General features: G+C 41.5%; 1 protein-coding gene across 8 annotated transcripts in view; it reads right to left on the bottom strand.

The window, feature by feature from the left end:
* Nucleotides 1–804: 804 nt before the first annotated feature.
* Nucleotides 805–22,477, bottom strand: part of CDC16 (cell division cycle 16) — a 40,284-nt gene continuing 18,611 nt past the window's right edge. For 2 of the 8 annotated variants that reach the window (XR_008620724.1, XR_010109706.1), the window contains exons 13-19: nucleotides 16,305–16,457; nucleotides 14,154–14,217; nucleotides 11,604–11,665; nucleotides 10,538–10,673; nucleotides 8,313–8,403; nucleotides 999–1,202; nucleotides 805–916 (exon numbers count right to left, since the gene is read on the bottom strand). Coding sequence is in view for 6 of the 8 variants with exons in the window: in XM_008957525.3 (XP_008955773.1) it covers nucleotides 1,037–1,296; nucleotides 8,313–8,403; nucleotides 10,538–10,673; nucleotides 11,604–11,665; nucleotides 14,154–14,217; nucleotides 16,305–16,457 (766 nt within the window). In the remaining 2 variants the exon portion in view is untranslated. Of the gene's footprint in view, nucleotides 1,297–8,312; nucleotides 8,404–10,537; nucleotides 10,674–11,603; nucleotides 11,666–14,153; nucleotides 14,218–16,304; nucleotides 16,458–22,477 lie in introns of all 8 variants that reach the window. The other 6 variants (XM_008957525.3, XM_008957527.4, XM_057299628.1 and 3 more) reach the window with 3 other exon arrangements.

Below are 22,477 nucleotides of genomic sequence, written 5' to 3'. Positions count from 1 at the left end.
TAACTTTTATATGTACTGGGAAACCAATTTGTGAAACTAGTTTTATTGTGCTATTTGCTTTATTTTGCCAGTTTGGAACCAAAACTGCAATGTCCCCAAGGCATGCCTGTAGGTAAACATGAGTCCATACTGATAAATGATCGAATAAACAGGAGAGAAGAAACAAATCTTCAAGAAGAATAACATGCACAGATACTGCTCTCTCCAGGGGTTGGAGCTGAAACCTCCTCAACCCACAGAGTATGGAAAGGGAAAAACAGGAACTTGACAGTGGAGAAATCTGGCAGACACCACTGTGACCAGGTGGCCAAGGTCAGCACTGCCTGGGATAGGTCGTGTGGTGGTTACAACCACCTAGTAGGATGTGATGAGAAAGGTGCTTGAGAAACACATCAAACAAACTCCAATTGAGGGACATTCTACAGACTACCTGGCCAGTACTCCTCAAAACTGCCAAGGTCATGAGAAACAAGGGAAGTCTGAGAAACTGTCACAGGCAAGAGAACGCAAAGGAGATGGGATGACTAAATGCAGTATGTGCCTGGATGGGACTCTGGGACAGAAAGCAGACATTATGGAAAAACTGGTGAAATCCAAATCAAGGCTGGATTTTAGTGAATGGACACTAACAATGTTGGTTTCTTAGTCATGACAAATGTACCATGGGAAGAGAAGAGGTTACCAATGGGGGAAACTAGGTGAGGGGCACATATAAGCTCTCTGTACTATCTCTGCCATTTTTCTGTAAATCAAAAATTAGTCCAAAATAAAAGTTTATTGGAAAAGAAAAAAAAAGACATAACAGATGGTTTACCTTCTTTATTCCACTATGTATAACTATTTTGTAGGTTCAGAGAATCAGAACACATCTGTTGCAAAGGTGTGCGATCCAGTCTCTTAAGGCGGGTCTCTGTTCCTAAATGTAGAGATGCAGTTTGGAGTCACGTTAGGAAGTGGGACATTCTTAAGCCATGGAGAGGATGTGAAGGAATACTAACCTACACTGGGACAGTGGGACCAGGACCACTGACTGGAGTCACGTGCTGTGGTCTGACATAGATGTCTCTAACATCATGTCACTTTCATTCATTTCAATTTCAAAGGTTTCTTCCAAGGAAGGTCTGGAATCTGGAGTTTTCCTTGAGGTTTCCAATGGCGTAAGCCCCGTTTCTTCTGCAGTCTGTTTTTCTACTTCAAATTCCCTGAAATCCCACGGAGGTGAAATAATGTTTTTTAGTGTCTTCATTGTATGCACATCAAAGTCATAACATTTTAATTTGTCTTTAATGTCTGCTCCTAAAAAGAAATACTATAATTAGAATAAAATAAGAAATTCCATCATTTATCATTTCTATTGTTATATAACACCATCTCTTATCATTTAAGTCAGATTATACTATTTAGAATAAAATACAAAACTCCATCATTTATCATTTCCATCATTATACACCATCTCTATCATTTAAGTCAAATTATACTTTTAAGAGCACAAGTTGAGAGCAGAAGGAAAACAACATTCCAATCTTCTTTTTCATTTGTTTTCCACCATTTGCAAAGGAAGTGTCAGAAGACTTTCAGAAGCACATGCAGTTGCAGCTCCAGTGTTTCAACAGTTGCCCTATTTCCAAGGCCTCCTAAATACGTATGAGGCCTGTGAACAACTTTCTCCTCAGCTGTTACAGGTAACAACTGCACTGTGTGGCCAGGCGCGGTGGCTCACACCTATAATCCCAGCACTTTGGGAGGCCGAGGCGGGCAGATCACAAGGTCAGGAGATCGAGACCATCCTGGCTAACACGGTGAAACCCAGTCTCTACTAAAAAAAAAAAATACAAAAAAATTAGCCGGGCATGGTGGCGGGTGCCTGTAGTCCCAGCTACTCAAGAGGCTAAGGCAGGAGAATGGCATGAACCCAGGAGGTGGAGCTTGCAGTGAGCCGAGATTGTGCCACTGCACTCCAGCCTGGGCAACAGAGTGAGATTCCATCTCAAAAAAAAAGAACTGTGCTGTGCCCATTGGGTATAGTCACCAATCTTATGCATAAAAAAGCCACGATGAAATAAAATCAATTTCCCATATATTAAAACCTTAAGGGTAATATAGATTTCAACAGATCTGAACAGATGTATTAGGTACAATCATTCGACATAAACAAAATGAGTTTTACACAGTTCAAACCAATAGCTTTCAGGAATAGGTAGTTTGGCAGATAATGACATGCAAACTTTCTAAAAATAAAAATGACATGAATGGTAAATCTCGGCCGGGCGCGGTGGCTTACGCCTGTAATCCCAGCACTTTGGGAGGCCGAGGCGGGCGGATCACGAGGTCAGGAGATCGAGACCATCCTGGCTAACGCGGTGAAACCCCGTCTCTACTAAAAATACAAAAAATTAGCCAGGCGTAGTGGCGGGCGCCTATAGTCCCAGCTACTTGGGAGGCTGAGGCAGGAGAATGGCGTGAACCTGGGAGGCAGAGCTTGCAGTGAGCCAGGATTGCACCACTGCACTCCAGCCTGGGTGACAGAGAGAGACTGTGTCTCAAAAAAAAAAAAAAAAAAAAAAGGTAAATCTCTTCTGCGAGGTCAAGGAGACATCCCTCTGACTCATCAACTCTCCAGCCTTTATTTAGCTTCCTATGAACTTCCCACCCTTGAACAAATGAGGAAACTAAGGCTCAGACTTGCCTTTCTTGCCACAGGGCTGCCGAGGGGCAGAGCTGAGGCTTCAACCTAGCATCTCTCAGAAACCAGAGCTTAAATTTGTTTTTTAAAATTGAGCTAAAACCAAGAGTCAAGTGTGAATCCCCTTAAGCACATGGCTGAATGAACCCTATGTACATGCATCCCAGATGACTACCGCCAGAATGGCACAGAACACGTGCAGCTCCTTAAGACCACCCTGTGCCCACTCCTGGTCAATACTGTCAGCTTTCCCAAGCCTGAGATAAGCACTTCTTGGACTTTTCTATCGCTACCAATTAGTTTTGTTCATTACTAATTGACATGGTTTGGATCTGTGTCCCACCAAATCTCAGGGTGAACTGTAATCCTCAATGTTGGAGGTGGGGCCTGGTAGGAGGTGACTGGATCATGGGGGTGGTTTCTCCTGAATGGTTTAGTACCATCCTCTTGGTGCTGTTCTCGTGATAGTGAGTTCTGGTTGTTTAAAGTGTGTAGCACCTCCTCCCTTTCTCAATCCCTCCTGTTCCGGATATGTCAAGTGCTGGCTCCCCACTTAGCCTTCTGCCATGATTTCAGGTTTCCTGAGGCCTCCCCGGAAGCCAAGCAGATGCCAGCATCATACTTCCTATATAGCCTGCAGAACTGTGAGCCAATTACATTTCTTTTCTTATAAACTACCCAGGCTCAGGTATTTCTTTACAGCAATGCGAGAATGTACTAACACACTATCTTCCTATAAATGGAAGTAATTAGCACATATTCATATTTTTGTCAAAAATCTGTGAAATTTGTTGGGTGTGGTGGCTCACGCCTATAATCCCAGCACTTTGGGAGACTGAAGCAGGCAGATCACCCGAGGTCAGGAGTTCGAGACCAGCCTGGCCAACATGGTGAAACCCCATCTCTACTAAAAATACAAAAAATTAGCTAGGTGTGGTGGCATGCGCCTGTAATCCCAGCTACTCAGGAGGCTGAGGCAGGAGAATTGCTTGAACCCAGGAGGCAGAGGTTGCAGTGAGCCGAGATGGCGCCCCTGCACTCCAGCCTGGGCGACTGAGTGAAACTCCATCTCAGAAAAAATAATAATAATAAAAAATAAAAAAATCTGTGAAACTGATGCATGTTTCTAAATGATTCAGTAGTCTTTCAAATAATATAGTATTCTATTGTATGAACATACCACAATTTATTTCTCCTCTCTCCTATTGGTGGACATTTGAGTCATTTCCAGTTAGGTGCTGTAATGAATAAAGCTATGAATACTCTTGTTTGTGACCTTTAGTGGACAGAAGCACTTGCTTCCATTGGGCTCATACCTGGGAGTAGAACTGCTACATCACAAAATCAGTATGGTCAATCATCACCCTAATACCCACCCCAATGAATCACACCTCCCAGCACCCTCACCCTGGTACAGCCACCTCACCCTGGTACAGCCCCCTCCCACATTGACTCTGAGCTTATGAGACTTGTACTGATGGAACAGAACGTGACAGAAGTGATGTTGTGCAACTCTGAATTTTCAAGAGGTCCTGAACTGTGGTTCTTGTCCTTTAGAACCCTGAGAACATCGTGCTACAAAGAAACCTAAGATGAAAGCCCCACAGAGAGAGACTCAGCACCCAAGCTGAGCTCCCTACTGGAGAATGGTACCATTTTAGACCATCTACCCAGTCAAGTATCTGCTGACCACAGCTGCATGAGTAAACCTAGACAAGACCCACAAATGGGTCACTCAACCCACAGAATTGTAAAAATAACACATTGTTGTTGGTTGAGGTTTTGGAGTGGTTAGGCAGCAATAGAGAGCTGATATAATAGGCTTAACTTTATTGTGATGTTAAGCAGTTTTCCAAAGAGGCTTTACCCTTTTATAACCCACCAGCAGTGAATCTATGAGAGTTCCAGTTGCTCCACATCACACCAACACCACATCCTGTACTTTCAGCCATGTGTGTACTGGTGGGTGTGTACTGGTTTCTCACTAAGGTTTTATTTATTATTATTACTTTTTTGAGACAGGGTTTTCACTCTGCTGCTTAGGCTGGAGTGCAGTGGCGTGATCGCTGCAGCTTTGATCTCCTGGGCTCCAGTAATCCTCCTGCCTCAGCCCCCTGAGTAGCTGGCACTAGAGGCACACACCACCATCATTATGGTTTTAATTTCATTTCCCTGAGGGCCTTTATTTGCTTCTTAACTGAGGCAGAATAGGGCCTAAAGACAGGGAGCCTTCACTTCAGCCTCTGATTGGTCACAGTCTTCATTTGCATAGGGTGTAACTTCACTTCAGCCTCTGATCCGCCACAGACCAATCCTTCATTTGCATAGGGTGTAACCAACACGAAACCCCTAAGGGTAGTTAAACCCCAACTGGGGCTCATCAGCTGCTTGCTCAAGCCCCTCTCACTCTGTGGAGTGTACTTTCACTTCAATACACCTATGCTTTCGTGTTCCATTGCTTTGTTTTGTTCAATCTTTGTTCACCATGCCAAGAACGTGGACGACTTGTAGTGAAGACCTTCCACACCAGTAACATATTTTGGTGAGCCAGTCGGGAGGTAAGCCCAAATTTTGGGATTTATTTTTCATTTCTTTTTCCCTTTTCCCTCTCTCTCGAGAGCCTTCATTTGCAGGCATGAGCTGGAGCTATCTCCATATGGGGATCCCTCTGCTTTACACAGGGGAACTCCCCCCCTTTCCCTTTTCCAACTCGGGACCCTCGGTGGACAGCATCTAAGCACAGAGGCAACTGCAGGTCTCTGGCTGGGGACGCTCTGGTGACAGTGAAAGGTTTCCGTGTGGAAGCCTGACCACCACTGCCCAGTTTGGGTGAGGGACCTGAGTCTTTTTCTTGTTTTCAGTCTTTCAGTGGCCATTTCCTACCTAATTGCTCCTTGGTAACTGAGGGCAACTGGCTGGGGCCACACTCTGGTGTTACCTAAATTTCTTGAGGCTCTCCTTGGAGGAATGAGAGAGTAACTAAGGCAGTAAACTATGATAAAGTAAGGGAGGTTACACAGGACAAGGAGAAAAATCCAGCCATGTTTCATGGCAGGCTGGAGGAGGACTTTAAAAATACACCAATCTGGACCCTTCCTCTCCCAAAGGCAGTGTTGAGCCCTCTTTTATTCCTAGTATTACTACTTTTGGTATGAACTTTCCTTTTTAGTGATTACTCTATCTAGAAGTTTACCCATTTTAGTGACTGCTTTAAAGAAACAACCTATATTGTATCATTTTCAAGCCCACAGAAATGTATATGGCATATAATTTTGACATTTTCAATTATTTTTAAGGTTTTAAGCATGTAAAATACTGTTAATATATGTAAGAATATGCATAACTACCAATACGTAGCACTTTTTTTTTTGTTTTGAGATTGGCTCTGTCACCCAGGCTGGAGTGCAGTGGCACAATCTTGGCTCACTGCAACCTCTGCCTCCCGGGTTCAAGTGATTCTCCTGCCTCAGCCTCCCGAGTAGCTGGGACTACAGGCGTCTGCCACTATGCCTGGCCAGTTTTTTTTGTATTGTTTTGTTTTTTAGTAGGGGCAGGGTTTCACCATGTTGACTAGGTTGGTCTTGAACTCCTGACCTCAGGTGATCTGCCTGCCTTGGCCTCCCAAAGTGCTGGGATTACAGGTGTGGGCCACCACGCCCGGCCTAGATAGCTTCTTTTGAAGAGATATTCTCTAAATTTTCATCCAGAGTAGATTCACTGCAGTTTCTTAGGTGTGTTTCTCAATACATTGCCTGAATGTTTTAAAGCATATAGAAATGTGAATACTGTTTAACCTCATGTATTCCTTTGTCTATAGATTAATATTTCTAAGGATTAAAGACATCACAGCCCCCTGTAAGATTCAGTAATATTGGCCAGGCGTGGTGGCTCACGTCTGTAATCCCAGCACTTTGGGAGGCCGAGGAGGGCGGATCACAAGGTCAGGAGATCGAGACCATCCTGGCGAACACTGTGAAACCCCATCACTACTAAAAATACAAAAAAATTAGCCAGGCGTGGTGATGGGTGCCTGTAGTCCCAGCTACTCAGGAGGCTGAGGCAGGAGAATGGCATGAACCCCGGTGAGGGGGAGCTTGCAGTGAGCAGAGATCCTGCCACTGCACTCCACCATGGGTGACAGAGCGAGACTCCGTCTCAAAAAAAAAAAAAGATTCAGTAATATTAATAAAATTTGAGATATATAGGGTTAGAACCCAACACATGCAGAGAAAAACTGTTTATACTGCTGTAGAGCAGGAAACGAAACCCAGGTTCTAAGGGGGCAGGGAAACTGTTTGCTAGGTGTGCCATGAGCTACCACACAAGTGCATCAGTGACTGGGCATAGAGCAGGCACAATTACAGGATGGTTAAGAGAATGAGCTGTGGAGCCTATGGGAACATGCATTTTTAAACTGTGATGTGCCTCAGTTTATCCAGCTTTACAATGGGTATTACTCATTTTTTGTTTTTCTTCTCAGTTGGCTGGATTATTTCCCCAGTCTGTCTTCTCGCCACTCTGGATGTCCACATGAGAGGACCCAAGGTAATTTCTGACAGCCTCGGGCTCCTTGAGAAAACCAGAGGGTGCCACAGACCCCGTTTTAGGAGAAACCTCTGTTTTCCTCAGGGAACCCCAAGACACATAAGCAGACAGATCCCTCTCAAAATCTAAGGCTCTGCTCTGTTTTGTATCATATTACCTGATCTTTTTGACTTTGGGGGAAATTACATCAGAAATTACTTTAATAGGGGCTGGGCGCAGTGGCTCATGCCTGTTATCCCAGCACTTTGAGAGGCCGAGGCAGGTGGATCACCTGAGGTCAGGAGTTCAAGACCAGTCTGGCCTGAACATGGAGAAGACCAGTCTCTACTAAAAATACAAAATTAGCTGGGCGTGGTAGCACATGCCTGTAATCCCAGCTACTCAGGAGGCTGAGGTAGGAGAATAGCTTGAACCTGGGAGGCAGGGGTTGCGGTGGGCCGAGGTTGCGCCATTGCACTCCAGCCTGGGCAACAAGAGTGAAACTCCATCTCAAAAAAAAAAAAAAATTACTTTAGTAGGAACGGGAGTTAGCAAGCTTGCAACTTTCCTATCCTAGATCTCAATAACCTCACCACATCCTCCTTATCACATAATGTTTATAACTAAACGAGTGCCCAAGTACAGCAATTCCATCCAAACTTATACTATTACTTATTCACTGTTATGGAAATGTATGGCATCTCAACACTCTATTGAAATGTAAAGATTTATACTGTTATACCCTGCATTATAAAATAATGACAGAGCCTCTTCAATTGTTTATCAGAAAAATGTTACTAAGATTTCTTTTCCCATTATAGAAACAGATGAGTCCTTCTATAACAAAGTGCTTTACACATATTCTATGGTGGTATTTTGCACTTAGCAAGTATTCAGCTTTAAACTGAACGCACCCTTGGTGAGTCACTAACTCCCCCACAGCATTGTTCTAATAAAATAAATGGAGTTTCTTGTTTTTAATGCAGCACGAATGGTTAGAAAGATGAACTCGGAACCTCAGACGAGAATATGAGAAACATAAACAGAGACATATGACAACCTAAAAAATGGAGTACAATACCAATAAGAATAATGATTATCTTACCGATATAAGCTTCAGAATCACCAATGTACATTTCGATGCAATGACCAAGCATTGTAACAGAAAATGTATCATCTCGCCTAAGACCAAGGGCCTGCCATAAAAGATTCAGCATGGTTATTAAAAGAAAACATATTTCCTTCTCTTACCACACTGATTCATTTCAAAATATTCCAGGGCACCCAGGGTGGGGGAAGTGGCCAGACATAGCTACATGACTGGCCATGAGCCAATGATTGTTGAAGTTGGTTATGGGTCATGGAGGTTCATCACACTATTCTCTTTTCTTATGCTGGAAATCTACCCCAAAAAAGATTTTTTAAAAAGTTCTATCTCGACTGGGCGCAGTGGCTCATGCCTGTAATCCCAGCACTTTGGGAGGCCTAGACGGGTGGATCACCTGGGGCTCAGGAGTTCGAGACCAGCCTGACCAAAACATGGTGAAACCCCGTCTCTAATAAAAAATACAAAAATTAGCCAGGCATGGTAGCAGGTGCCTGTAATCCTAGATACTCTGGAGGCTGAGGCAGGAAAACTGCTGGGAGGTGGAGGTTGCAGTGAGCCGAGATCGTACCACTGCACTCTAGCCTAGGCGACAAAGCAAAATACTATCTCAAAAGAAGAAAAAGAAGTTCTATCTCCATACAGAGTTCTCTGAGCCTTCTGTATTTTTTTCCTTTTTTTTTTGAGACAGAGTCTCGCTCTGTCACCAGGCTGGAGTGCAGTGGCGCGATCTCAGCTCACTGCAACCTCCGCCTCCCGGGTTCAAGCAAGTCTTCTACCTCAGCCTGGGACTGGGCGCAGGGCTAGTAGCTGGGACTACAGGCATGTGCTACCATGCCCAGCTAATTTTTCTATTTTTAGTAGAGATGGGGTTTCACCATATTGGTCAGGATGGTCTCGATCTCTTGACCTCATGATCCGCCCACCTCGGCCTCCCAAAGTGCTGGGATTACAGGCGTGAGCCACCGCGCCCAGCTGAGTCTTCTGTATTAATCACATCTCAGAAGAAAGGTAAATTATACAATACTCAAATATACATATTTAAAAGATCATACAGGACTAGAAAATGTGCTTAGTCCAAACTTCTGACAAGCTCAGTGTTCTGGTGACCATCATGGTACCTTCATGACTTCATCTAACCTCAAAATCTCTAATGAACTCTTAAAAATCAGTTACGAAGCGCTCATGAGTTTATCTTTGATAAATTTTCTCATACTTTATCTCTTTCTCCAAATACCATTAGTTCACTGATTCTAAGACCCACATTTTCTCAAATTCGAACATTGCTTCCCTTTTACCTGTGGTTTCCTATTATTGCCATCCACCAGCCACCACTGTGATATGGGTAACCTGCCTGAGCAGCGTGAACTTGGTGGTTATGTTGGCAGCACAGACTAGATCACAAACCATGCGAGGAACACTTAAACAGATGCGGGAATTGTGGTTTTCTAAAAACCTTCTGTTGACACTTTAGCAGACTGAGGGGACGAGAGAGAGAGAGTTGGAAAGCACGTGTCTGTGGCTGGGAGGAAACCCAGAGTCAGGAACTGGGTGTGTGTGCTAGCACCAGGGCACTATTTTGAGAAAACACAGATACTGGCCCTCTGGGCTGAATATTGTAACCATTTATTTCACTTATATGTACATTTCTATGTATGTACTAGAGTAATACAAATCTGCCTAAATATGTTCAAGAATAGTTTCTCTAAGTACAAAAAAATTAAGTGCCGGGAAAAAATTATGTGAAAGTTTAATTGGCAGCACTTTTTTCTTTGTGGTTATCCTGCTTACTCATGGTGCCTTAAATTTGATGGAATATGGTACACGGATTAACAAAAGGTTCTTTCCTTGTGATGACTGCAGAGACTGTTTTGTTCATCTACTAATGTGATCTAAGGGGACAGTCATGAACAGAAAGACTGCGAGTTCCCAAAGGGGCTACTGTGGACAGATAACCCCGTGCTCAGCACTCAGATCACTGGTGAGTGCCACTGGGCACCTGCGCACCTCACTGCAAACACTAAGGACAGGATTCATGTTTGTTTCTAATTTGATGAATACTGTACAACACCCACATGCTTTTCTCTGCAAAGAAAAGAATAACACGTAAGGGTGCCTAAAGAATATTAAAATAGTAAGTAAATATTACCTAGAAAAAATATTTTCAAAAAAGGAATTGGTCAATGTTAACAAGATTTAAAATTAGGTACAAAGAAAAGACATACTGTGTGGAAGTAGTCCACAGCATTTTCAAAGTTGCCCATCAGACTGTGGATATATCCAATAGCAGAGTAGGTGGATGCATTCTGAGGAATCAACACCAGTGCCTGACGGTGGTAATCCAAGGCCTCAGCATACTTTCTGTGGGAGAGAACACAATTATTGGCTACAGTAAAAGCACTAAATTCCTAAGTCTAAGATGAGCATCCATCCATATCAACACCCAAGAAACACTGTCTCAATGAGAACAGCAGTCTAGACTGGTGAATGTCCTCCACACCTACTCTCATGCATCTCAATATGCCCTCTAAATGCATCTTCCAGGCCCACTCCCTCCGCCGGCCAAGGGCACTCCTGCAGGGATGTCTGCTGTATTCCTTTTGATGTTCAGTGGGACACTGCAACCAGAACCTAATCCATGCCTCCTGGCTGTGCCCTTACCACACACCACCCTCTTAGGTGACAGTCAGTGTCCCATATCAGGGGTAGATAAAAGCAGTCAAGGAGTATCGCTTTAAGGTCCAAAAGATTTACTTAGAAAAGTGCTCCTTAAAGTTCTCTGGAATACTTGACTTGTAAAGTCTTTTGTGAAAAAAAAGTTTTATGCTCAATTAAACTTTGGAAAATGCTATAAGTTCGTAATACATAGTAAAGACTCAAAGAAATCCTGCAATAGAAATACTTGTTAAATCTTGAATAACCTAAAATTGCCCAGACATATTTAACCAAAAAACCCATTTTTCAACTGTCGCCTGTTTATCACACCACAAAACCTCTAGCAGAAAACAGACTATGGATAGGATTTTAATTATATCCTACTGTCCTAATTCTTCTGAATTAATTTTGAACACTAAATTTTCATATAAAAAAGTAAAATTCTCAATGTGTTTCTAAAATAAAATTACACCAACACAGATAAATAATAAAAACTGATTTGATGCTGATTATATCTGAGCAGCCAAGTACAAGAAAGCTGGTTGATCTCATGAAATAAGAATATGACAAAGTATTCAAAATTAAGTAAACTTTGAGTCACAAAGTATATTTCTGAAAATGCTCTACTTCACTTACTTAAGTTTTCTGCAGACATGCCCCAAGTTGTTCAACAAAGGTTCCCATTTGTCAACTGTTACCTAAAACATAGCAACATCAAGCCCACGAGTTATATATGTCACTGTTCAGCCTGATTTGTTTGCACTGAATTATTTCACGCCTTGCAAGCTGGGCTCTCTCCCAGTGTGTGCCGCCAGCACACCACAAGGCCAGGGTAACTGCTGTTTTATCTGTCTCCCTTTCTTTCCTACTAGGAGACTTCCTGAGGATTCTGTTATCATTAGGACAAGTTTATCTAAGAGCCTATCCCTGCTGGAGTTCAAATGAGTATCTGCAACTCAGAGCTTTCCCTCAAACACCAGACCTCTCTATCCATCTGCCTGCTAAATACTTCTGCTTGTAAATGTTACAAGCACTTTAAGTTTAGTGCACCACACACCACACCCATCTCTCCCTGGCCATCCCAGCCCCTGACCTCACTGCTTCTGAGTGCCCCTCCAGTCAGTGAATGGCACCCCCACCCCCTCTGACCCTTCCATGAAGCACACCAGGGCTGGTTCCTTCTAATTGCTAGGCATAACTCCAACCTATTTAGTCCTCACCTTCCTCATTAACAGAGTCAAATCTGGGCCCCAATCATAAAAGTCTGACCGGGTTGTTTCCTTCTTAAATCCCTTTTGTTTTCCCATTCTCCTCAGGATAAGGCACAAACTCTTTCATTCTGGGCCTTTAGTGACCCACACTTAACCCTCCTGACCCACTCCTTGACATTCTCTGTGAACTCAAAATCCAAGCCATAATGAATTAGCTCCAATTTTTGCAAACACTGGAATACCCTTGCCCTAATTTTTGCCTAGCTGATGTCTGATGACTTTCAGGACTGAGGTGTATGCAAAAGGCTCATTTCTGGGTGAACTGCCTTTCTCTGTGGGCACCTTTAGTTCCTCAATTGCACCGTATTTTCACTGTCAATTTACGTACTTACATTCCCCAGTTGATCTGAGGTCAGGAAATAGTAAACTCATTCCCCTTTGCATCCCAAGGCCTAGCTCAGAGCCTATGGCATGGCTGACACTCATTAAATATATGTCAACTAAATGAATGAACAGACCTGAGCCACAGATTCTCTAACTCTATTGAGACCAGTTCTAGGAGGCACAGCCCATGTGAATGAAAAACAAATCATTTAATGACTCTTAGGCATGACTGTTTCTCTTTGACATTTGCTGCAGTTTCTAATAAAGTCAATATTTTCCCCCTCTTCGTATAACTTTTTAATGGGCATTTTGACATTTCAATAGTGTTGTGCTTTCATACTTAAAACCATTAAGTTTCTGTAAGACTCTAAATTTAGTGCCCCTTAATCATCAAAGAATACAGGTTCAACTTAAGTATGGTTTAGGAAAGTGCTTCTCAAAACTTTTCTGTGCATGATAATCCCCTGGGCATCACGCTAAAACTGCAGATTTTGATTCAGTTGGTCTGAGATTCTGCACTTCTAGCAGGCTTCTAGGTGATGCTGATGCTGCTGAGCCTGTCTGGGGCGTAAGGCAGTCACTTCTTAGAAAACTGACAAGGTGGCAAGTGGCAATCCCCTATTAACAGAACACTTGGATTATCCAGAACTACCCAAGACTATGCGACAGAGGCACCTGCTTTATATACACGCATGTGCAAACACAGAAATAGTATTTATAAGTTCAGATGACATGAGAGACCAAAGTAAACAAAGCTGTGTCTATGGGGACAGGCAGATCGCTTGGCAGGGAGACAAAGCTGTGTCTGTAACAGCAGAGAGAGCTAACAGCCAAGGGAGAAGAAAACTGTGGGCAGGTGTGCACAAACAGTAACAGCAGGAAGCTGAGAAGTGAAAATCAGAATAGAATGAAACAAAACAGGCACGAATGAAACAGAAGAGCATCATGCAAATCTCTTACTATGCAAGTTTATGGTATCTAAAACTGTTACTACTTTTAAGTAATATCAGTATATACACATCCTTGATAATTGTTAGGTTAACTCATAAGCACCAATTCACGGGATCGTTCATACAACAGAAGCAGTCAAATATTTTAAAATGGAAAGGCCCAAATACACACTCAGTATGCAGTAACAGCAACAAAAGGTGTGAATTTCAGTAATACCTATCCCATCCCTATCCTTTCAGAAGTGGGACCTGCTGCTATACTTTATTTACCCTTCAGTCAAAGAAGCTCTCTGAAGTTCTAGAGGAATATTACATCTGACGCTACGGTGCCCAATTGTTTCCGCGACCCAATGACTATTCCTAGCTTCACATAATCATCCAATCTATTCTGATGCCTCTCACGTTTCAAAGCTAGAGCCCATTTAAGAAGCAAACGCCAACACTTGCCCTCTTAGGGAAAAAACTCATTTCTTACCACGTGGTAAAACAGTTAACTGACAATGCAAACATTAACAGCCGCTTGTTATGAAAATATCAGGTTACTATCTTCGAAGGCAAGAGATTTCTGTGTTGTTTCCCTCATTTAACAGTAAACACTCAGGGGTGTATATGTGTATATTTACAGGTACTACAAAGAATACCTCGTTCCCAATTGCTTTAATTTTTTCCAAAGCATCAAGAAACCATTTTTCGGCTGTTTTCCATCTAAAATGAAAGGAAAAAAGGTTGCAGATTACTCGAAATTAGCAAATATAAACTTTAAAAAAAATTTTGATTACCTTTCTAGTAGTACTAAAATGCAATGGGGTAAACTGCTGGAAATAATTATAAAAATTCAAAGTTAAGTCACAAATGATTAATTTTACGGCATTAATATCAAGAGTTCAAGATTTCAAGATTTTGGGAGATACAGTATTTATATTCCTTTTTTTTTTTTTTTTTAAGAGTCTCACTCTGTCACCTAGGCTGGAGTGCAGTGGTGCGATCTCAGCTCACTGCAGCCTCTGCCTCCCGGGTTTAAGTGATTCTTGTGCCTCAGCCTCCTGACACAGCTGGGATTACAGGTGTACACCACCATCCCTGGCTAATTTCTGTAGTTTTAGTAGAGATGGGGTTTCGCCATGTTGCACATGCTGGTCTCAAACTCCTGGCCTCAAGCAATATGCCCATCTCGGCCTCCCAAAGTGCTGGGATTACAGACGCGAGCCACCGCACCCAACCACAGTATTTATGTTCTATAAAGTCACTGTGTACACTGAGTTAGCAAATATTGAACCGCGGCTGCCAGGGGAAATATAGTTAGATTCCTGCAATTCTCTGGTCACATTTTCTCTAATTGATCAATGCGTAACCTTGTTTTATGTGTGTTTCTATTTAAAGATGTCTTATTTGATATATATTGTTGATTCATCAATATTGAAGTCAGGGCCAGCAGCATTATAAATACTGATGCCTGCTTGAATGAAGCTTCTCTAATACATGTGTTTCCTCTGTAACACAAAAGTGTATCACAATTAACACTAGATAGCATTTCACTAAGCTTGGGGATTATTTCAAAACAGTGAAATCATCAACAAAAAGCACAAAAATATGAAAACTGTGGCACTAAATAGACCACAAAAAGTACACTGGTTTATAGTTGAACTGGGAAAAAAGGCAGAGCGTTGCCTTCTTAGACTCCAGCTGGAAGTGTGTGTGCCAGGAGACCCAGCTTTCTCCCAGCCCTGGGCATGTCTGCCAATGGCTCAGAAAGCACCTCAGGAACTGATTTGGCGGTTACAAATAAATTTTAGTGAGTAGGCAAATTCGCAAATACTGATGATTACTGTATTATATTAAAAGATTACTATTTATTTTAAAGCTTCAAACTTTTAAAAAATACCTAGATAACCCATTTTTTAGAACACATACATGCCATAAATGACACTGTAGTAGTATTAATACTAATTTACAGCTGAGCGTGGAGGCTCACACCTGTAATCCCAGCACTTTGGGAGGCTAAGGCAGGCGGATCACCAGGTCAGGAGTTCGAGACCAGCCTGACCAACATGGTGAAACCCCGTCTCTACTAAAAATACAAAAATTAGCCGGGCGTGGTGGTGGGCATCTGTAATCCCAGCTACTCAGGAGGCTGAGGCAGGAGAATCGCTTGAACCTGGGAGGCAGAGAATGCAGTGAGCTGAGAATGAACCACTGCACTCCAGCCTGGGCGACACAGCGAGACTCCATCTCAAAAAAACAAAAACAAAAACCAAAAAAAACTGAAACTAATTTGCGATTTTAAAATTTGTATATCATGAAATGCAAAGGATTGCAGACATTTTTCTCTTTGAGTATAACACCAAATCACTTATTCTACAAATATCCTAGAGTACAGTAAAGCCTACACTGACCAGGAATTAAATTTTCTGACTTACTAGTAACTAAATAGAAAACACTTTTGTTTCAAAAACCATGTCAAATTCTTCTCAAATACGTAAATTCAACTCCTTATCAACACAGAGATAACTAAGGATTCCACAGCGCCCCCAGCCACACTGTGGGGTATGTGTAATCTGAACTGTCCAATCATGTAAGAAAACAAGTGGTAGCTCAGATCAAAAAAAGACCAAAACCTGGGTTTAGAATTTTTAAGGAAATCCAAGATAACAGTTTCTCTCTTTTTTTTTCTATCTCCTTCTCCTAAAATAGAACATTTAAAAGTACAAATCTACTGAAGTGAACTCTAGTGATCACCTACTCTATTTACAATCACTAGTTAACAGAAGGGTTTCTGGTCTTCCAGTACTTACTCTCCATTCTGAAATGCAACCACGCCGACCTCATGCATAACAAAAGGGTCTTCCGGTGCGATGCTCAGAGCTTGGCTGAAGAACCTTTCAGCTAGTTTTGAGTTATTGGTCAAACCATATTCTAATCCAATATACAGCATAGGCAAATGACACCTAAAAAATTGGAAAATTTCACATATTCAACACCAAAAACTGTGATTTAGCAGAAATTAATCTGTCAACTTCAAATCCTATCTGCAAAATAATTTAAAGGTAGCCAAAACACAGCATTTACTTTTTTCTCTTAATTTACAAATATTTAATGAATGCCTAATGGGCTTTGGACTAATCAGCTGCCACTTCTAGAATCTATCTGCAACTTATTTACCTTTAATTTTCATTATTATTCCACAGTAAAAAAACAAAAACTCTCTAAAGCAAAAGGGCAGGTCTCTGTGGTGCTGTCTTCCTCCTTGATGCTAATGTCATGCCCCAGCCGACACTGGTCTTCCTCTTATTTACTCACCACCATTTATCCTTCAAGATTGGGTTCAAGTTCTACTTCCCTTTATGAAGCCACCTCTGACTTTTCTAACATAAATGCTCTCCCTTCTGTGAATTCCCATTATAATCAGTTCTATGCAGAAGAGTTATGAATAATGCCCTGTGTATTGATTCAATTTTCCCACCTTCTGAGACAGTTCTAGGCAGAGTCAGAACTACTTTTTAATTGAATTTTCATCTGTTCACACGATTGGGATCAGTGATTGCATTAAAGCAAGTGTAGTAAGACAATCTTTCCTTGATGATGATCTCGGAACATCAATAAATACTGATTGCTTGGTGTGTGCTTTGGTTCTAATCTAGAGTCATAACTCAAATTAAGATTATATCCTCTACAGAAGGTCATGACAAATTCTTTAAAAATATTTACACCTGGTAGAAGTACTTTCAAAATGGCAGCATAAGGACTCCAAAAATCTATTCATCCATAGAAGCAACAAGAACACTGGCAAAAATTATCAAAACCAATTTTTTCAGAACTTTGGAAGGTAACCAAGCTCTTAAAACAATCTGAGGAGTGTATATTCAAGAAAAGATGGCTAAATCTCAGTAAGAACAACTTTGTGCTGCTTTAACTTGTCTTATTCCCATCTCTCTTTCCCTAGCTTTGCATTAACCTTAAAAACAAGCAGTCTCATAACAACAGCCGTTGTAAAGCCATTAGCCTAGCAGCCACTGGAGAAAGCAGAATTAATTTAGAGTTCCTCAAACACCCCACAGGGAACTGCTGCTATTTGACCTGTCTGGTAGCTCCTAAAAGAGCCCCCTGGGCTCATACCTGTAATCCCAGTACTCTGGGAGGCCAAGGTGAAAGGAATGCTTGAGCCCAGGAGTTTATGACACACAGTGAGACCCCATCTCTAAAAAGTAATAAAAAATTAGCCAAGCGTGGTGCTATGGGCTTGTAGTCCCAGACACTTGAGAGGCTGAGGCGGAAGGATCCCTTGAGCCCAGGAGTTTGAGAATGCGGTGAGCTGTGATGGTGCCACTGCACTCCAGCCTGGGCAAGAGAGTGAGACTCTATGTACAGGTTGAGTATTCTTTACCAGAAATGCTTGAGACCAGAAGTGTCTGGGATTTCAGGTTTTTTTAAATTTTGGAATTTATGCATCCCTATTCTGAAAATCCAAAATACTCCAGTGAGCAATTCTTTTTGAGTGTCATGACAGTGCTCAAAAAGTTTTGGCTTCTGGAACATTTTGAACTTTGGATTTTCAGATTAGGGATACTCAATGTGCAATTATATTGTTGGGCCTATCATATACAGAAATGTAAGGTTTACCAATAACAGTGTAATAGGAAGCGGGTGACAGCAAAGCTGTATTACAGTAGGAAAGTAACACTGGATGGTAACTTGAACCCATAGGAACAAAGAGAACCGAAAATGGTAAATAACAGGGTTAATATAACAAATGATATAAGTATATACACCTTCTTTCCTCACAGCTTCTTTGAAAAACAAAATTACATAAATAATAACAATGTATAATTGAGAAAATCTGTCATTAGTACATCTGCCCAGTAAGAAATACTAAAGGGAGTCCTTTATGCTAAAATAGAAGGATACTACATAGGAATTCAAATCCACATTGTTGCAGAAGAGTCAAACTCTAAGAACTCGAAGTGCAGGCTTCCAGGTAACAGGTAGATTTAAGATTTTTCTGATTGGTTGAAAGAGTTATTATCAATAGTAAGCAATGTCTGGGTTATGATAAGAGGTTGCAGAGACCAAATCTTATCATGCAGATGAAGCCTCCAGGTAGCAGGCTTCAGAGAAGATAGATGGTAAGTGTTTCTTCTTATCAGACTGAAGGTCCGTTTGATGTTAATGCTGGAGGGTGTAAAGAGGCGTGTTGGACCCCCACTTCCCATCTCGGCCTGAACCACTCTTTCAGGTGAAACTTGGAGGGCCCTGGCCTAGAGGAGGAAGCCCATTTAGATGGTGGGGGAGGGTCTTCAAATTTTACTTTTGGTTTAACAACACGAAGAAATGAGAGTCGGATAAAAATAGCTACATTGCTAATTATGAGACAGTATAAAATGTGCTTGTTTTTAACTCTTCTATCTGATTTAAGAGACAACAGAATAAATAATAACAACAGATCTGTGCTGATGGACTTATAATGTGTAAGATGTATTCTATATGACAATAACAGCACAAGGAGGCAAGAGGAAACAGCTACATCGGAGTAAGGTTTGGGCATACTATTAAAATTAAATTGGTATTAATTCAAAGTAGGTCGTTTTAAATTAAGGTGCTAATTATAATCCTAAAGATAACCAATCTAAGAAAATAACTCAAAAGATATAGTATAATAAAAAAAAGGGGATTAAAATGGGACGTTATAAAATATTTACTCAACACAAAAGAAGAAATACAGGAACAAAAGATGTGATGTATAGACAATAAAGAACAAAACGCCAGACATAAATCCTATCTTGTTAGTAATTAAACATAAATGGATCTAACTGTATGTTGTCAACAAGAGACATGCTTTAGATTCAAAACACAAGTTGAAATTAAAAGAATGAAAAAAACCACACCATATAAACAGTAACAAAAGAGAGCTGGTGTGCCTACAGTAACATCAGATGAAACAGACTTTATTAAAAAAAGTATTATTAGAGATAATTAGTGATATTTTGTAACGATAAAAGGCTCAATCCATCAAGAAAATACAACAATTATAAACATGTACACACCTAACAACAGAGACTCAGAATATATGAAGTGAAATGTGCCGGAATTGGAGAGAGAAATACACAATTCAACAATAAAATCTGGAGACTTTAATACCTCACTTGCAATAATGCAGAGAATAAATAAGTCGAAGATCAATAAGGAAAGAGAAGACTTCAACAACACTATAAAATCAGATGTAACAGGTATCTATGGAACACTCCACCCAGCAAGAGCAGAATTCTCAAATAATCTGGAACAATCTATAGAATGGCTCATAAAAAAGCCTCAATAATTTCTTTTTTTTTTTTTTGAGATGGAGTCTCGCTCTGTCGCCCAGGCTGGAGTGCAGTGGTGCGATCTCAGCTCATTGGAACCTCTGCCTCCGGGTTCGAGAGCTTCTCCTGCCTCAGCCTCCCGAGTAGCTGGGACTACAGGCGTGAGCCACCACACCCGGCTAATTTTTGTATTTTTAGTAGGGATGGGGTTTCACCATATTGGCCAGGCTGGTCTTGAACTCCTGACCTCAAGTGATCCACACCCCTCTGGCCTCCCAAAGTGCTGGGATTACAGGTGTGAGCCACTGCGCCCGGCCAGCCTCAATAAATTTAAAAGGACTAAAATCACACGAAGTATGTTCTCTAACTACAATGGAATTAAGTTAAAAAAACAACAAAAGAAGAAAATTTGGGAAATTCATAAATATGTGGAAGTTAAATGTCAACATATTCTTAAATAACCAATGACTCAAAAAAGAAATCATAAAGGACACATAAAAATATTCATCCAATTTCAAACATTTATCCAAATACAGACAAGTTAAGAAAATGCAGAGCTGCTCTGACAGATAAGTAAACTTGAAAGAAAAATAATGCTTATCTTGATGGGCTATCATGAGGTTTTTGAGACGTATCTCAACTGGTCACCCAGGCTGGATTGTGGTGGCACAGTGACCATCCTGCCTCAGTTTCCCGCATAGCTGGGATTACAGGCAGGCACCATCAAACCCAGCTAATTTTTAATTTTTTTTTTGTAAAGATAAAGGTCTCACTATGTTGCCAGGGCTAGTATCAAACTCCTGGCCTCAAGCAATCCTCCCACCTCAGCCTCCCAAAGTGCTGGGATTACAGGTGTGAGCTACCACACCTAGCTTAATGTGAGAATTTAATGACAAAGTTTGTTAGATTTGGAAACACTGAAGGTATTGTGTCATTAATTATCATTGATTCTGATTCCCAGCTAGGAACTAACTAATAACTACTCTGTTTCTGAGAACCCAAAATATCAAATAAAAATTACCAGACTGTAGCATATGCTCTTAAAAACCAACTCACAGTGAATTATTGAGATTTTTTTTTTTTGGTAACAAATTATCATATTGATACATAGGGGAAATATGCAGATACTGGAGCTGAGCTTCAGAAGAGAACTGGAAAAGGTCTCACCCATCTTGGTGAACAGGATGGAGAGACCTGGACTGAGTATGAGGACCATTTAGGTGGATCCATAACTGGGTGTGCAACTCTACTCTGGAAGGTTATTTTCTAGTAATATATTAGTGCTATGGACTGTTTGTGTCCCCTCTGCCCCCCAAATTCATACATTAAATCCCTAACCCCTACTGTGCCTGTACTTGAAGATAGGGCCTATGAAAAGATAATAAAGGTTACCTGAAGTCCTAAGAGTATGGCTTTTACCCAACAGGGCTAGTGTAGGGCTCTTATCCAACAGGGCTAGTGTAAGGCTCTTATCCAACAGGGTTAGTATAAGGCTCTTATCCAATAGGGCTAGTGTAGGGCTCTTATCCAACAGGGCTAGTGTAGGGCTCTTATCCAACAGGGCTAGTGTAAGGCTCTTATCCAACAGGGCTAGTGTAGGGCTCTTATCCAACAGGGTTAGTATAAGGCTCTTATCCAACAGGGCTAGTGTAGGGCTCTTATCCAACAGGGCTGGTGTAGGGCTCTTATCCAACAGGGCTAGTGTAGGGCTCTTATCCAACAGGGCTAGTGTAAGGCTCTTATCCAACAGGGCTAGTGTAGGGCTCTTATCCAACAGGGCTAGTGTAGGGCTCTTATCCAACAGGGTTAGTATAAGGCTCTTATCCAACAGGGTTAGTATAAAGCTCTTATCCAACAGGGCTAGTGTAGGGCTCTTATCCAACAGGGCTAGTGTAGGGCTCTTATCCAACAGGGCTAGTGTAAGGCTCTTATCCAACAGGGTTAGTATAAGGCTCTTATCCAACAGGGCTAGTGTAAGGCTTTTATCCAATAGGGTTTGTGTAAGGTTCTCATCCAATAGGGCTAGTGTTTTTACAAGAGGAAGAGACACCAGAGCTCTCTCTGCCATGTGAGGACACAGCAAGAAGGCAGTTATCTACAAACCAGGAAGAGACCCCTCAATAGGAACTGCACTGGCCAGCACCCTGATCTTGGACTTCTCAACCTCCACAACTATGAAAAAATAAATGTCCTTTAAGTCACCCAGTCTGTGGTATTTTGTTATGGCAGCCCTACTGACTAATACAGCTAAGGAGCTATGATACTTACCAAGTTACTATGACTACTGACTGAGGTGGGTACTAATTTAAACGCAGAACTGAGTGACAAAAAGAGCCTAACAGTTTGCAAAGAGACCAAACCTAACAGGATGACATTCAATACAGATAAATATATGATTCCACCCCTGCATACAAGTAAATAAACACAGGTAGCTAACTTTCACTGAGTGCTTTCTATGTGTAAGACACTCTTCAAAGTCTTTAATTGGTATTATCTCAATTACTTCTCACAATAAGCCAGTGAGTAAATTTTGCTATTATTCCTATTTCTCAGGAGGCTAAAAAACTTGCCCAACGTCACATGGCTGGGAGTGGAAGAGCCACGAAGAGTCCAGGAGGTATGACTCCAGACCAGGCCTCTGGACCACTGCACTCCCACTACCTCTCCAGGCA

This window comes from Pan paniscus, chromosome 14 (assembly GCF_029289425.2).
Source record: "Pan paniscus chromosome 14, NHGRI_mPanPan1-v2.0_pri, whole genome shotgun sequence".
NCBI classification, from domain to species: domain Eukaryota; kingdom Metazoa; phylum Chordata; class Mammalia; order Primates; family Hominidae; genus Pan; species Pan paniscus.
Note: the sequence above shows the minus strand (reverse complement) of the source record. Positions and strands in the feature narration are given on the sequence as shown.